The sequence below is a fragment of the Schistocerca americana genome, chromosome 5, assembly GCF_021461395.2.
Source record: "Schistocerca americana isolate TAMUIC-IGC-003095 chromosome 5, iqSchAmer2.1, whole genome shotgun sequence".
In the NCBI taxonomy this organism is placed as follows: Eukaryota; Metazoa; Arthropoda; class Insecta; order Orthoptera; family Acrididae; genus Schistocerca; species Schistocerca americana.
Genome location: NC_060123.1, coordinates 719,159,288 through 719,176,314, shown reverse-complemented (window position 1 = coordinate 719,176,314; position 17,027 = coordinate 719,159,288). Strand labels below are relative to the sequence as shown.

The 17,027-nt window shown below is 41.9% G+C and overlaps 1 protein-coding gene across 1 annotated transcript in view; it reads left to right on the top strand.

The window, feature by feature from the left end:
- LOC124616658 (hypermethylated in cancer 1 protein-like) overlaps window positions 1-17,027 on the top strand; it is a 410,590-nt gene that overhangs the window by 380,370 nt on the left and 13,193 nt on the right. Inside the window, exon 11 of the mRNA XM_047144986.1 lies at window positions 11,439-11,707. Coding sequence (XP_047000942.1) covers window positions 11,439-11,707 — 269 coding nt within the window. The remainder of the gene's footprint in view (window positions 1-11,438; window positions 11,708-17,027) is intronic.

Below are 17,027 nucleotides of genomic sequence, written 5' to 3'. Positions count from 1 at the left end.
GAGGCTACAACCCTCTCTCACTCCCTTCCCAACCACTGCTTCCCTTTCATGTCCCTCAACTCTTATAACTGCCATCTTCTTTCTGCACAAATTGTAAATAGCCTTTCGCTCCCTGTATTTTACCCCTGCCACCTTCAGAAGTTGAAAGAGAGTAATCCAGTCAACATTGTCAAAAGCTTTGTCTTAATATACAAATGCTAGAGATGTAGGTTTGCCGTTCCTTAATCTTTCTTCTAAGATAAGTCGTTGGGTCAGTATTGCCTCACGTGTTCCAACATTTCTACGAAATCCAAACTGATCTTCCCCGAGGTCGGCTTCTACCAGTTTTTCCATTCGTCTGTAAAGAATTCGTGTTAGTATTTTGCGGTTGTGACTTATTAAACGGATAGTTCAGTAATTTTCACACCTGTCAACACCTGCTTTCTTTGGGATTGGAATTATTATATTCTTCTTGAAGTCTGAGGGAATTTCGCCTGTCTCATACATCTTGCTCACCAGATGGTGGAGTTTTGTCAGGACTCGCTCTCCCAAGGCTGTCAGTAGTTCTAATGGAATGTTGTCTACTCCCGGGGCCTTGTTTCGACTTAGGTCTTTCAGTGCTCTGTCAAACTCTTCACGCAGTATCATATCTCCCATTTCACCTTCATCTACATCCTCTTCCATTTCCATAAATTATCCTCAAGAACATCACCCCTGTATAGACCCTCTATATACTCCTTCCACCTTTCTGCTTTCCCTTCTTTGCTTAGAACTGGGTTTCCATCTGAGCTCTTGATATTCATGCAAGTGGTTCTCTTTTCTCCAAAGGTCTCTTTAATTTTCCCGAAGGCAGTATCTATCTTACCCCTAGTGAGATATGTCTCTACATCCTTACATTTGTCCTCTAGCCATCTCTGCTTAGCCATTTTGCACTTCCTGTCAATCTCATTTTTGAGACGTTTATATTCCTTTTTGCCTCCTTCATTTACTGCATTTTTATATTTTCTCCTTTCATCAATTAAATTCAATATTTCTTCTGTTACCCAAGGATTTCTACTAGCCCTCGTCTTTTTACCTAGTTGATCCTCTGCTGCCCTCACTATTTCATACCTCAAAGCTACCCATTCTTCTTCTAATGTATTTCTAGCCCCCATTCCTGTCAATTGTTCCCTTATGCTCTCTCTAAAACTCTGTACATCCTGTGGTTCTTTCAGTTTATCCAGGTCCCATCTCCTTAAATTCCCAGCTTTTTGCAGTTTCTTCAGTTTTAATCTACAGTTCATAACCAATAGATTGTTGTCAGAGTCCACATTTGCCCCTGGAAATGTCTTACAATTTAAAATCTGGTTCCTAAATCTCTGTCTTACCATTATATAATCTATCTGAAACCTTCTAGTATCTCCAGGGTTCTTCCATTTATACAACTTCACTAATTCCCACTATATCTAACTTTAACCTATCCATTTCCCTTTTTAAATTTTCTAACCTACCTGCCTGATTAAGGGATCTGACATTCCACGCTCCGATCCGTAGAATGCCAGTTTTCTTTCTCCTGATGACGACGTCCTCTTGAGTAGTCCCCGCTTGGAGATCCGAATGGGGTACTATTTTACCTCCGGAATATTTTACCCAATAGGATGCCATCATCATTTAATCATACAGTAAAGCTGCATACCCTCAGGAAAAATTACGGCTGTAGTTTCCCCTTGCTTTCAGCCGTTTGCAGTACCACAACTGCAAGGCCATTTTGGTTAGTGTTACAGGGCCAGATCAGTCAATAATCCAGACTGTTGCCCCTGCAACTACTGAAAAGGCTGCTGCCCCTGTTCAGGAACCACATGTTTCTCTGGCCTCTCAACAGATACGCCTCCGTTGTGGTTGCACCAACGGTACGGCTATCTGTATCGTTGAGGCACGCAAGCCTCCCCACCAATGGCAAGGTCCATGATTTGTGGGAGGTGGGAGGGGGGGGTGTCCTTGGGGTATGCTGTCCATTATTATTATTAGATTCAAAAATTATTCCAGTGAAAATTAATAATGTGGTTAAGAATCAGTTTCCCCAACAATTTTAGCTGCTCTACAAAAAGGTATAACTTTTTTCTGCCGAAGAAATCACTGGAAGGTAAATTTCAGCATAACTGTAATTTTCTGACATGGAATATAGTCTGACAAATGCAGTAAAAGACGTTTTCATGCATGCTTTTACTGTATACAGGCTATCTGTAAATTCCAACTATCATTTTAAAAACTCATAACTGGGAAACTATTAGAGATAACGTATTATGGTTTGTTGTAAAAAGTTAAGCATCTCCCAAAGTTTCTTCTGTTATACCTGCATTTCATTGTGTAATTTGTACCCAATTCATAAGTCATAGAATGTTGAGGTGATTGTAGAGTTCTGCCAGTGTACGGGTCAACATCACAGGGTTGACAGTTCCGATTGCTTCATCGGTTTGTGCATGGAGGCTAGCAGTGCAAACCACGGACCTTGCCATTGGTGGGGAGGCTTGCGTGCCTCAGCGATATAGATAACCGTACCGTAGGTGCAACCACAATGGAGGGGTATCTGTTGAGAGGCCAGACGAACGTGTGGTTCCTGAAGAGGGGCAGCAGCCTTTTCAGTAGTTGCAGGGGCAACAGCCTGGATGATTGACTGATCTGGCCTTGTAACACTAACCAAAACGGCCTTGCTGTGCTGGTACTGCGAACGGCTGAAAGCAAGGGGAAACTACAGCCGTATTTTTTCCCGAGGGCATGCAGCTTTACTGTATGGTTAAATGATGATGGCTCCTCTTGGGTAAAATATTCCGGAGGTAAAATAGTCCCCCATTCGGATCTCCGGGTGGGGACTACTCAAGAGGAAGTAGTGAAGGCAGCAGAGGATCAAGTAGGTAAAAAGACGAGGGCTAGTAGAAATCCTTGGGTAACAGAAGAAATATTGAATTTAGTTGATGAAAGGAGAAAATATAAAAATGCAGTGAATGAAGGAGGCAAAAAGGAATACAAACGTCTCAAAAATGAGATCGACAGCAAGTGCAAAATGGCTAAGCAGGGATGGCTAGAGGACAAATGTAAGGATGTAGAGACTTATCTCACTAGGGGTAAGATAGATACTGCCTACAGGAAAATTAAAGAGACCTTTGGAGAAAAGAGAACCACTTGTATGAATATCAAGAGCTCAGATGGAAACCCAGTTCTAAGCAAAGAAGGGAAAGCAGAAAGGTGGAAACAGTATATAGAGGGTCTATACAAGGGCGATGTACTTGAGGACAATATTATGGAAATGGAAGAGGATGTAGATGAAGGTGAAATGGGAGATATGATACTGCGTGAAGAGTTTGACAGAGCACTGAAAGACCTAAGTCGAAACAAGGCCCCGGGAGTAGACAACATTCCATTAGAACTACTGACAGCCTTGGGAGAGTGAGTCCTGACAAAACTCCACCATCTGGTGAGCAAGATGTATGAGACAGGCGAAATACCCTCAGACTTCAAGAAGAATATACTAATTCCAATCCCAAAGAAAGCAGGTGTTGACAGGTGTGAAAATTACTGAACTATCAGTTTAATAAGTCACAACTGCAAAATACTAACACGAATTCTTTATAGACGAATGGAAAAACTGGTAGAAGCCGACCTTGGGGAAGATCAGTTTGGATTTCGTAGAAATGTTGGAACACGTGAGGCAATATTGACCCTACGACTTATCTTAGAAGCTAGAGTAAGGAAAGGCAAACCTACATCTCTAGCATTTATAGACTTAGAGAAAGCTTCTGACAATGTTGACTGGAATACTCTCTTTTAAATTCTGAAGGTAGCAGGGGTAAAATACACGGAGCGAAAGGCTACTTACAATTTGTACAGAAACCAGATAGCAGTTATAAGAGTCGAGGGACATGAAAGGGAAGCAGTGATTGGGAAGGGAGCGAGACAGGGTTGTAGCCTATCCCCAATGTTATTCAATCTGTATATTGAGCAAACAGTGAAGGAAACAAAAGAAAATTTCAGAGCAGGTATTAAAATCCATGGAGAAGAAATAAAAACTTTGAGGTTTGCCGATGACATTGTAATTCTGTCAGAGACAGCAAAGGACTTAGAAGAGCAGTTGAACGGAATGGATAATGTCTTTAAAGGAGAATATAAGATGAACATCAACAAAAGCAAAATGAGGATAATGGAATGTAGTCGAATTAAGTCGGGTGATGCTGAGGGAATTAGATTAGGAAATGCGACACTTAAAGTAGTAAAGGAGTTTTGCTATTTGGGAGCAAAATAACTGATGATGGTCAAAGTAGAGAGGATATAAAATCTAGACTGGAAATGGCAAGGAAAGCGTTTCTGAAGAAGAGAAATTTGTTAACATCGAGTATAGATTTAAGTGTCAGGAAGTCTTTTCTGAAAGTATTTGTATGGAGTGTAGCCATGTATGGAAGTGAAACATGGACGATAACTAGTTTGGACAAGAAGTGAATAGAAGCTTTTGAAATGTGGTGCTACAGAAAAATTCTGAAGATTAGATGGGTAGTTCATATAACTAATGAGGAGGTATTGAATAGGATTGGGGAGAAGAGAAGTTTGTGGCACAACTTGACTAGAAGAAGGGATCGGTTGGTAGGACATGTTCTGAGGCATCAAGGAATCACCAATTTAGTACTGGAGGGCAGCATGGAGGGTAAAAATCATAGAGGGAAACCAAGAGATGAATACACTAAGCAGATTCAGAAGGATGTAGGTTGCAGTAGGTACTGGGAGTTAAAGAAGCTTGCACAGGATAGAGTAGCATGGAGAGCTGCATCAAACCAGTCTCAGGACTGAAGACCACAACAACATCAACAGGTACACACAATCCTCAGTATAATTCCAAAGAAGGATTTTAGTGGCGCGACATTCAGGGAGCAGTGGCTGTGTGCCATGGGACGATCATGACCCGTGTGACTCAGGAAACGTGTCTTTCGACACACTTTTCACATTCAAACTTCAATATGGTCGTGAACTATTGTGCTTAAAGATGTTGAATGGCTACTCTTGGCTTTGCTGTGGCAGGAACTGTTAAAGGTTGTCCAGGCAAACATTTTCCATTACCTATTTTCTCTGTGGAGAAAAATGGGTCTGTCACCCAGTTGTGCATTACACTGCACCAGACAGTGCACTTGTGGCCACCAGGGCTGAGCCCACATGTGTCCTGTGTCTTTGCGGAGCCAAAATCCTGTACCGAAAGTACTTCTGAGCCATCAAGGGCAGCCTCGCCTGTTGCGGCAATGGTCAGTCTTCCTGAGAGGACTGGACAAGTGCAGAGGTTGGGGTTGGTTTTCATTGGGAGCTCCAATGTTAGGCGGGTGATGGGCCCCATTAGGGATATGGCAGCTAAGGACGGGAAGAAAGCCAATGTGCACTCCATATGCATACCAGGGGAAGACATCGCAGATGTGGAAAGGGTCCATCTGGATGCCATGAAGGGTACAGGGTGCAGCCAACTGCAGGTGGTGGCTCCTCTCGGCACTAATGACGTGTGTCACTATGGATCGGAAGAGATTCTCTGTGGTTTCTGGCGGCTATCTGAGTTGGTGAAGACTGCCAGTCTTGCTAGGGAGATGAAGGCAGAGCTCACCATCTGCAGCATTGTCAACAGGACCGATTGCGGTCCTTTGGTACAGAGAAAGTGGAGGGTCTGAATCAGAGGCTCAGACGGTTCTGCAACCATGTAGGCTGCAGATCCATTGACTAGCACCATAGGGTGGTGGGGTTTCGGGTTCTGCTAAATAGATCAGGTGTCCACTACACACAGGAAATGGCTGTACGGGTAGCAGCGGCTGTGTGGCGTGTACTGGGCAGTTTTTTAGGTTAGACAGTCTCAAGAAAGATAAAAAAGACCTCCAGTCTCAAAGGTTACAGGGCAAAGAAATGACAAGAATCGACCAAGCAACAGTCGGTATTGTAGTTGTAAATTGTTATAGCTGTGTTGGAAAAGTACCAGAGCTTCAAGCACTGATAGAAACCATTGAAGCTGAAATCGTTATAGGAACAGAACGGTGGCTAAACCCGGGGATAAATTCTACCAAAATTTTTACAGAGGTGCAAACCATGTTCAGAAAGTGTAGATTAAATAAAGTAGGCGGTGGTGTGTTCGTGTCTGTTGGTAGTAGTTTATCTTGTAGTGAAGTTCAAATAGATAGTTCCTGTGAATTACTATGGGTAGAGGTTATACTCATCAGCCGTACCAAAATAATAATTTCCTCCGACCCCGACTCACATGGTATAATAGCTGAACGGTTCAAAGAAAACTTGAATCTCATTACAAATAAGTACCCAACTCATGCAGCTATAATTGGTGGAGACTTCTACCCTAAATTTGTTGGCGAAAATACATGTTCAAAGCCGGTCGTAGACAGAAAACATCTTCCGAAATTGTACTAAATGCTTTCTCTGAGAATTACTTTGAACAATTAGTTCATGAGCCCAGACGAATTGTAAATGGTTGCGAAAACAAACTTGACCTCTTAGCCACAAATAATCTTGATCTAATAGAGAGCATCAAGTCAGATAAAGGGATTAGTGAACACAAGGTTGTTGTAGCGAGGCTCAAAACCACATCAACAAAATCCACTGAAAACAAATGCAAAATATATCTATTTAAAACAGCAGATAAAAATTTTCTTGATGCCTTCCTAAGAGAGAGTCTCCATTCCTTCCAAGGTAATTATGTAAATGTAGACCAGATATTGCTCAAATTCAAAGATACAAAATAGATATCAATAAATAGATTCATGCCGCATAAGTTAATAAGAGACGGGACTGATCTACCATGGTACACAAAACACGTCAGAACACTGTTGCAGAAGCAAAATCCTCAAGACTGGCTAAGTTTCACGGAAGCTCGAAATTTAGTGCGGACGTCAATGTGAGATGCTTTTAGTAGTTTCCGCAATGAAACATTGTCTCAAAATATGGTAGAAAACCCAAACAGATTCTGGTCTGATGTAAAGTACACCAATGGCAAAAAAAAAGTCAATACCATCACTGTGCAATAGCGATGGAAATATTACCGACGATGGTGTTACTAAAGAGGAGTTACTAAATACAGTTTTCCGTAATTCCTTCAAGAAAGAAGATGAAGTAAATTTTCCAGAATTCGAAACCAGAACAGCTGTTAGTGTGACTGACATAAAAGTAGATGTCTTAGGTGTTGCAAAACAACTCAAATCGCTTAAGAAATGCATGTCTTCCTGTCCAGATGGTATACCAATCAGGTTCCTTTCAGAGTATGCAGACACAATAATGCCTTTCTTAGCAATCATATGCAATCGCTCACTTGACGAAAGGTCTGTTCGTAAAGACTGGAAAGTAGCACAGGTCACACCAATATTCAAGAAAGGAAATAGGAGTAACCTATTGAATTACAGACCCATATACTTGATCTCAATTTTCAGTAGGATTTTGGAGCATATACTGTATTCTAACATTATGAATCACCATGAAGAAAATGACTAATTGATACATAACATATTCAGAAGATATTGTTCTTGTGCAACTTCCCATGATGTAATAAGTGCTGTCAACAAGGGATCTCAGATTGATTCCATATTCCTAGATTTCCAGAAGGCTTTTGATACCATTCCTCACAAGTGACAATCAAATTGTGTGCGTATGGAGTATCATCTCAGTTGTGTGACTGGATTCGTCATTTCCTCTCAGAGAGGTCACATTTCGTAGTGATAGACAGTAAATCATCGAATAGAACAGAAGTGATATCTGGCGTTCCGCAAGGTAGTGTCATAGGCCCTCTGCTGTTCCTGATTTACATAAATGGTCTAGGTGATAATCTGAGCAGCCCCCTTAGGCTGTTTGCGGATGATGCTGTAATTTACCATCTAGTAAAATCATCAGATAATCAATTCCAATTACAAAATAATCTAGAGAGAATTTCTGTATGGTGCAAAAAGTGGCAATTGACACTAAACAAAGTAAAGTATGACGTCATCCACATGGGTACTAAAATAACTCCAATAAATTTTGGGTATATGATAAACCACACAAATCTAAGGGCTGCCAATTTGACTAAATAAATAGGAATTACAACTTAAATTGGAAAGACCACAAAGATAATATTGTGGGGAAGGTGAAACAAAGACCGCACTTTGTTGGCAGAACACTTAGAAGATGCGACAAACCCACTAAAGAGACAGCCTACATTACACTTGTCTGTCCTCTGCTGGAATAATGCTGCACGGTGTGGGATCCTTACCAGGTAGGATTGATGCAGGACATCAAAAAAGTGCAAAGAAGGGCAGCCCGTTTCGTGTTATTGCGCAGTAAGGGTGAGTGTGTCACTGATATAATATTCGAGTTGGGGTGTCAGTTACTGAAACAAAGGCAGTTTTCTTTGCGGCAAGATCTATTTATGAAGTTTCAATCACCAACTTTCTCTTCCGAATGTAGAGAGAAATGATCATCATAATAAAATAAGAGAAATCAGAGCTCGAATGGAAAGCTGTAGGTGTTCCTTTTTCCCGCGCACCAGTTGAGGGTGGAATTGTAGAGAAGTTGTATGAAACTAGTTTGATGAAACCCTCTGCCAGGCACTTAAATGTGAATTGCAGAATAACCATGTAGATGTAGATGTGGATCCCAATCTTATGTCGATTCACTTATCCATAAATGTTCAATGGTGCATCTTCTGAAAAGAGGCACTTTATCGGGTAGCCATTGTAGCACATATGGGGGTCATCACACAACATGTGAAAATGTACTGGAGTGAACAATTCTTTGGCTACAATGCTAACAGTTAACACGTATTACTGAAAAGGTGTAGCTGCTTACTTAACACTAATCAGACAGTTAATTCAGTTACTGCAATTCATGTGATGCATGACGAAATGACATCTGGTGGCTACATTGAAATGTGGCGAGCACTCTATCGACTCTCGATCACCGAATGGCAGCAAAACACACACAGATAAAAGATACAAAAATCATTCTTTCCTTCTCATCCCATCTGGTAATTCTCCACTGAAATATGGTTCTGGGTGACTTTCCCAAAATCTACCCCTTTCCCTAGACCTCTCCAGTCCTTCTCCTTCATTTCCTCTTCCTTCCCCTTCAATCCTCTTCCTTCTCCTTCAACCTTCTGCCTGAAGAAGGAGCCACTGGCTCTCCCTGAAGAAGGAGCCACTGGCTCTAAAAGCTCACCTAATTATAATCTTTTACATGGGTGTGTGTTCTGCCATCACTTGGCGAGTTCGTTTTTTTATGTTGTCAACAATTGATTGTTTTCATTGATATATCTGTAAAATTTGTGCACCACTGCATTACACTTTTTTCCCTACGGTTACTTCCCATACTAGTGTCGATAAATTCTGCACTATGGGGAGACGTATTGTGCCTTCTCTAGGTCTATCAGCATTTTGATGCACTCCAGTATCAATTTTGCTGCAAAAGGCAAGGAAAAAAATCTTGAGAGCTGCTAAACATCTTACAGTGAACTATGGTAGTCTGTCCCTTGTTATGATTTCTTGAAATGAAAGTTCGGCTTTATGGAAACCCTGTATTCTAATAGCAGTACCTAGAATGACACTTTTCTTGATTCTCTATTGTGTAGCATAGTATTGTAAACTACTCGGAGAGAGATAGTTAAGGAGAGAGGAGAGGCAGGCAGGAGGGTCAGGCAGCTGTGGCTTCGGTAATTCTCCTCTGACCTGCGGTCCCGAAATCTACCTGTTTTCCTAGGCCTGTCCAGTCCTTTTTCTTCATACCTCTTACCTCCCCTTCAACCATCTTCCATCCCCTTCAACCCTTCTGCCTGAAGGAGGAGCCACTGGCTCCAAAACCTCACCTAATTATAATCTTTTACGTGTGTGTGTTCTGCCACCACTTGGTGAGTAGATTTTTTTTATCTATCCAAGTACCTTATTTTGTCAACAGTTGACTGTTATCTTGTTTATGTCTCAAAAATTTTTGCACCCCTGCATTACACTCATTTTGCTGATGGTTACCTCTCGTACTAGTGTCGATAAATTCCATTGTACTGGATGATGTATAATGCCATCTCTCAGCCTATCGCCATTTTGATGTACTCCCATGTGAAATTTGCTGCAAAGGACAAGGAAATAAAACCTTGAGAGCTGCTAAACATCCTACAATGAACTGCCTGCCTGCATAACCTAACCTAACCTAACCTTACCTAATGCTTGCTTGCTTGGATTCTGGATAACTTGAATATAACATTTGTAATCTGCAGACTTCTTCTTGAAGATCACTTCTAAAATTTTTGGATTGTTAAAGTTAAAGATATACAGATATAGACATTTAAGATCTTGAAAATGGCTCTTAAACTCAATGGAGACTTCATCAATATTTGAAGGAAGTTTTGAAAATTTTACTTCCACATATTCTTGCTTCACTTCACAGAAATGATACGCAACAACACAAGAAATGATGAAAATTTTTCTGATGTAGTTACAATGCAAACTAAACTTACACCGGAATCCATTAATATCTGTAAACCTACAGGTGTCAGAAATAGTGCATTCCTTTCCTTTGCAAATACAAATTCATATTATTGAAATGATTATTAAAATCAACCAGAAATGCTATTTTTGACAGTAAAAAGTGAATCTTTCAGTTTATATCAAGTTTTACTTATTCATTCAGTAACACACTTCCTTTTTATGCAGATACAGACAGAACCTCGCAGTTTCCCCTCATTGAAAGAACAGAATCCCAGAACTGCCAAAAGTTGTCATTTCAACCAAGGGCTGTACCTTCTCCAGATTCTTTTGAATGCTGCAGTAAACTATCAGTTTATGCACTCAATGAAAATGTAGATGATGATACGTACATGTATATGTGAGAAGTGTTGCAACTGAAAAAATTATGTGTTTCTGGCCAAAAAACCTTCCTTTAACACAATGTTGTGTTGATCGTGTTCATTTTGTGCTCCACAGCTAAGTAATGTGTATGTTAATAGAAACCACTGCCAATGTATTTAAGATACATTTGTTACACTGCCCACGGCTTCTTCCGAAATGAATATCTCCCTGTGAGAGTTTACCGGGAGGCTTTGTAATTATTTTTTTCTCAGAATTAGTTACATAGATTGCTGGTGAACTCTGTCACCGGAAAATGTACATTTAGGAAAAAAGCTGGTTGTGGTGGAACATAGGTATCTGGAAAATAGCTCTCATTGTTTTATTAATATTTGTAGCATTATCTGAGGACTTGGAGACCGTCACTTAATTGAAACTGGTAGTCTGCAAATAAATATACATTACATACTGCTTCCACAATGCTGTTCTTTGAATCTTCTCTTGCTGAACAGAGTGCATAAACCTTCGTGCTTACACATTGGTATAGCAATTAAGAGGTTTTTATGTAACAAAACTGCTTTTTTATATGATAAATGTACATTTTCTATCAGTTGACCTGTAATAGCCCTAAGATAGAACTCACTCTCTCGCACACAGAAAAGTCGAGGCGGTCACGAGCTGCCTTCCTCAAGACCCTCCAGGCTTCAGGGGATGGCGGCAACTCTCGTGACGACACCGGAGAGGGCGGCAGGAAGCCGCCAGAACTGGGAGCTTGTGCACCGGCACTGCCACTGCCAGGGGCACAGAGATTGCTGCAACCACCACCACAACCACAGCCCCAGGGGCCGCCTCCGCCACCGCCACCACCACCAAAGGTGCCACCACCATCACTGCCGTCGGGCATCAGGAACACATCTAGGGCACAGGTGCGCTAAAAGGCATGCTGTAAGCAAAGTCTAGGATGGAATAATAACAGTATCGAAAGGGTAGACGGCTACTCACCATGCAGAGGAAGCGTTGAGTTCCAGACAGGCACAATGAAAAACACTGCTAAAATATTTAAGCTTTCAACGAACGTTCTAATTCCAAAATAGAAAAAACACACACATACGTTCACACAAGCTTAGCTCATATGTGCATAACACATATGGAGGCAACATAGGACCACAAACTACCGTGTCACAGTGCTTGTTTGTGTGTGTATGTGGGGAGGGGGAGGGGGGGGGGAGGAATAGAGAAGGTTTAGTAGGTCGGTCTGTGGTACAGAATGGGTGCTGTGCTGGAGTGGAAGTGGGCGGCGGGGTAGGTACATGGAGGACAGGGATTGGCAAATGTTGAGACCTGGGTGGTATGGGAATGAAGGTCATCTTGTAGGGAGAGTTCCCACATGCGCAATTCAGAAAAGCTCGTGTCGGTAGGAAAAATCCAGATGACGTAGGCTCTGAAGCAGTTATTAAAGTGAAGCATGTCATGTTGGGCAACATGTTCAGCAGCAGCAGCATGGTCCAGCCATCTCTCGGCCACAGTTGGGCGGTGGCCATTCTTGTGGAGAGACAGCTTGTTAGTGGTCATGTCCACATAGAAGTGGCATAGTGGTTGCAGCTTAGTTTACAATGCTTTCACAATTAGCCCTGCACATGACAAGACTGGAAGGGATGGTAGTGGCTGGATGTATGTGACAGGTCTTGCCTCTGAGTCTGTTGCAGGGATATGAGCCATGAACAGGGGTGGAGTAGTGATGGACAAGGATATTGTACAGGTTTGTGGGTGCCAGTATACCACTGTGAAAGGGTTGTGGAGGATATATTTCAGGGTATGACAGGAGATAGTGTAAACGCTGTTGGATAATGTGAGTCAGTTGCTCCCATCCTGGATGGTACTGAGTCACAAGGGGATTGCTTCTTTGTCGCAGGACAGCGGGTAGGTGAGAGGTGGTAGATGGCCGTAGAAACGAGACAGGGGAGATCTGCTTCTGGACAAGATTGGAAGGGTAATTTTGATCTATGAAGGCCTCAGTGGGATCCTTGGTATGTTTTTTCTTGAGGGTCTGCTCATCAATGCTGCTGCGACGGTCATGGGGGCTAGGCTGTATGGAAGGGGCTTCTTGGTATGGGATGAGTGACTGCTGTCTTTATATTTACTTTTCTCTTTCATCCCAATATTGTTTTCATATCGATTTAAGTTTATTTTTGTCTTTCATTGTAGGTTCTATTCCCTCAGGTTTCACTTTTCTTTCCGTATACTTAATCCGTCTGCTCCTTTTTTATTTTTCCTGTGTATTTTTATGCATTTTTTAACTTCCATTATGGATTCACATTGTCTCTATCTACGTCAGTACAGAAAAGTTTCCCTGTTCCTGGCCAGAACTCAGGCCCACATACTATTTTGGCATTGTTACGTAGCTCGTGCAATCCCACCAAATTACCTATCTCTGACTGCAATTCCTCCCTCGAAAAGGATCTCTCTGTGTTCAGATATTGTCAGTCCATAGCCCTCACCAACCTAGTCTTGCAAAACCGATTAAATCAGTCTCAAACCTCACTTGTGACACCTCCTCTCCACTTGTAAAATTATCGTGATCTACAAGCCCAAATTTCTGTATTCCATTTTTCGTACTGAAATTCATGTGCTCTGGGAACTAGAGCAGCATGCATAACACCATCTCGAAGAACTTTTCAACCTGTGCACGTCCTACTCCTATCATGCACAATCACTATCCATCACCTCTACAGGAGCCTCCACCACATCTTCTCATACATGACAAACCCTGTCTTATTGACCTTTACATTTATTACGCCCTCAGAAACTTCCTCCCACTAGCATACACAATCCAAAACCCAAGGAGACCCAAAACAAAGACATGAATGTGTCCTACAAAATCCCAGTCCTAGAGAAGTATTAGTCCTTCCCAAAAGCCGTACCTTTTGCCCCTTTCACAAATTGTCATGCTGGGCTTCTCTCCTTTCCCCAGTCTGTACAGGGGAAACACATTTTTGACACCAACCCAACCAATCAGACTCAATCCAAAACTAATATTGAACCCTGTGTCACTCAGTTTATTCCTCCATCCAACTGTGATCCTATCCCACTGCCCTCCTGTTAATTTTCCAGAATTTCCTACAGTTGAACCTTGTCTCAGCATCATTTACTGAATCCCTCAACATGGAAACCAATTTTACATCTGCAGAAAGAACTGCAAGCCACCACCTAAAAACTGATCATGACCTCCTGCTGACAAAGGCTTCATCCTAAATGGGCTTGCTGATATTGAACACTACCTTTCCCATTGCCTAACTGACTCCAGTTGTACAGTCTCCTTCCTGGTCACCATGACTGGCTATATTGTTACCCACAATTACCTCTGCCTTGGAGGCATAACCTATAAACAAATCTGTGGTACATCAGTGGGCACTCATATGGCAATCTATTTGTGGGCCATTTACAGGAATCCTTCCTAATCACTCTGAATTCCAAACACCTCTCCTGGTTCAGGTTCATATCACCTTTGTGATAAGGGCCAAAGGTGTGGACTCTGTCTCAACATTCCTCTAAAACCTTAGTACCACCTCCCCCATTCACTTCATCTGGTCGTCCTCAACCCAGCAAGCCACCTTCCTCAGTGGTGATCTCCACTTCAAGAGTGGCTCCATCAGCATCTCTGTCCACATCAAACTTACCAACTGCAAACAATATCTCCATTTCAAAAGCTGCCACCCATCCTAGTCCAAGAAATTCCTTCTGTACAGCCTAGCTACCCCTGTTTATCATATCAGTAGTGAAGAGTAGTTCCTCTCAAAATATGCCAAGGGTCTCGCTGACGCTTTCACAGACCAAAATTACTGTATCATCCTTGTCCAGAAACAGATTTACTGTGCCTTGGCTCTCCAGTCACATACTACCTCCCACATACCCACTGTGTGGCTGTAGAGGAACACTTCTCTACTGACTCAGTACCACACAGGACAGAACTGACTCAGTACCACCCAGAACTGGACCAACTGAATCATATTCTCCACCAGGTTTTCGACCATCTCTTGTCATGCCCTGAAATGAGGAATATCCACTCCACCCTTCCCACAGTGGTATTTCACCAGCAACCAAATCTACGTAATATCATTGTTCGTCCTTATTCCACCCTTCCTCCTAACATTTTGCATCCTGGCTCATGTCAGTGGAATAGACCTAGATACAAGACCTGTCACATATATCCTCTCACAACCATTTACTCCAGTTCCATCACAGGCATCTCCTACCCCATCAATGGCAGGGCTACCTGTGAAAGAAGACGTGATCTATAAAATCAGCTGCAACCACTATGTCACTTCTACATCAGCATCACAACTAACAAATGGGCACCTCCAAACTATGTCCAAGAGATAGTAGAGCCAACCGACTGCTGAATATGCTGTCCAACACAATATGCTTCACTTTAATGACTGCTTCACAGCCTGTTGTGCAGCTGGGAACTCAGTAATAACCCTCGTCTCGGCCTACAGCAATTCCTGTCCTCCACCTACCTGTCGAATTCCCTGCCCCCACTCCAGCACAACACATGCCTTCTATCCCACCATCCTTCTATCACTCCTCTTCCCCTTCCTTATCCCCACCTCACACCCTATCTGACTGGTGCTCACTTCAGACATGGCAGCATTCTATGCCCAGTGCCTGGAAAAATTGGTCGTGTGAGTGCTTGTTGTGTGAATGAGCATGTATTTTCCATTTCGGAAGGAGTAGTTTGTGCAATAAGTACACCAAACTACATGCAGTTTATGGATGAGTGTAAAAATAATCCTTAACAGCCACTACACTGAATAATTTTATTTTATTTAATCAAACAATGTAAAATCCAGGATGGAATGTTGATAAAGGCCATTGGCTGAAAGCTTTAAGTGTGAAAATCTTTTTGTTGTGCCTATCTGCGACTCAGCATCTCTGCTATACGGTGAGTAGCAACTTTCCTTCTCATAATACTATTATTTTATTTAATCTCATTTACTAGAGGATGGTAGTACGACCTTTCTTCCTTTGGTACATCCCAGAATTGTGAAGTACAATGTATGATCTGAACAATGTACAGGGTGATCAGCACATCACTTGCTTCGATATTTATGATGTCTATTATATTCAGTGATGTCGCACATGTTGTTTATAACTTCTCTCAGAGTGGTTGCCCAGTCCAGTAATGCATGCACAGACTCATTTTATCACATTTCAGATCATTTTGAGGAGCATGTTTACACTGATGTTGTTAATCTCTCTTATTATGTCAGTGCCAGTGTATGTGGCTTTCCCGGCAGAAAGAAGTCTAGAGGTATTAAATTGGGACAACATGAAGACACCAACTTTTAACAGATGGTTTGATTGCCAAAAAATTTGCTTAAGAATTGAATTGTTTCATTAGACCTATAAAAAATGGCATTTCACTGCTGTAAATGACAATAGTGTTCACCTGCTTCAAGAAATGAAACAATCTGTGTAGCAGTGTCTCAGTGCAAGTCACTGTTTATTGTTGCTTCAAAGGATGTAGGGCACGCCATTTGGCAATGTGGTGTGGTGTACTGTACTCCAGTTTTCTGATGGTGAGAGGCATTTTCATGAAAAATGCTTGGATTTATGGTTGACTAAATTCTTGTACTCCAGCTGTTCACCTAACCAGAAAGATGAAGCCACACCTACCCAGTGAAGAGAACACAGTCCAGTGCTGTGAAATCACAGATGTCGAGAAACGACTGAAACTGTGTGCAGTACACTAGATACTTTTGTTTATCGGTTCCCTTAATGCCTGAACACTACAAAAATAATTTGTCCGAATTCAACTTCTGCACAGGTTCTGAGCACTGCCTTACGAAATCTGAAATTGGACAGATATTCTCCTCAAAATTTCTGAAGAGGAATGTAGCATCATGTTCTGTAACTAGCCAGTTTAGCATTTACCAAAATGGGTGGCCTACTGTTTCTCTTCTCATCTGCAACTGATCTGTGTTCACAGAAACAGGAGGTTAATCTCATCATTTTCGAATTGTTTGGTACTGCAGCATCTCCGTATTTCCCACAGGAAGTCAACCCGTGTGTACTGCCAACTGACAAAATACTATTCCACAATGAAAACCTGTCACTCTCAGGAAAACAACATTTTTACTGAGCAATAAATTGCACAATACTAACAGATATCACTTGTCCCATACCCATTACAGTGGCATCTTTGTTTGCTGTTGTCGGTAATATCTGTGATCAGTTGATGAATGG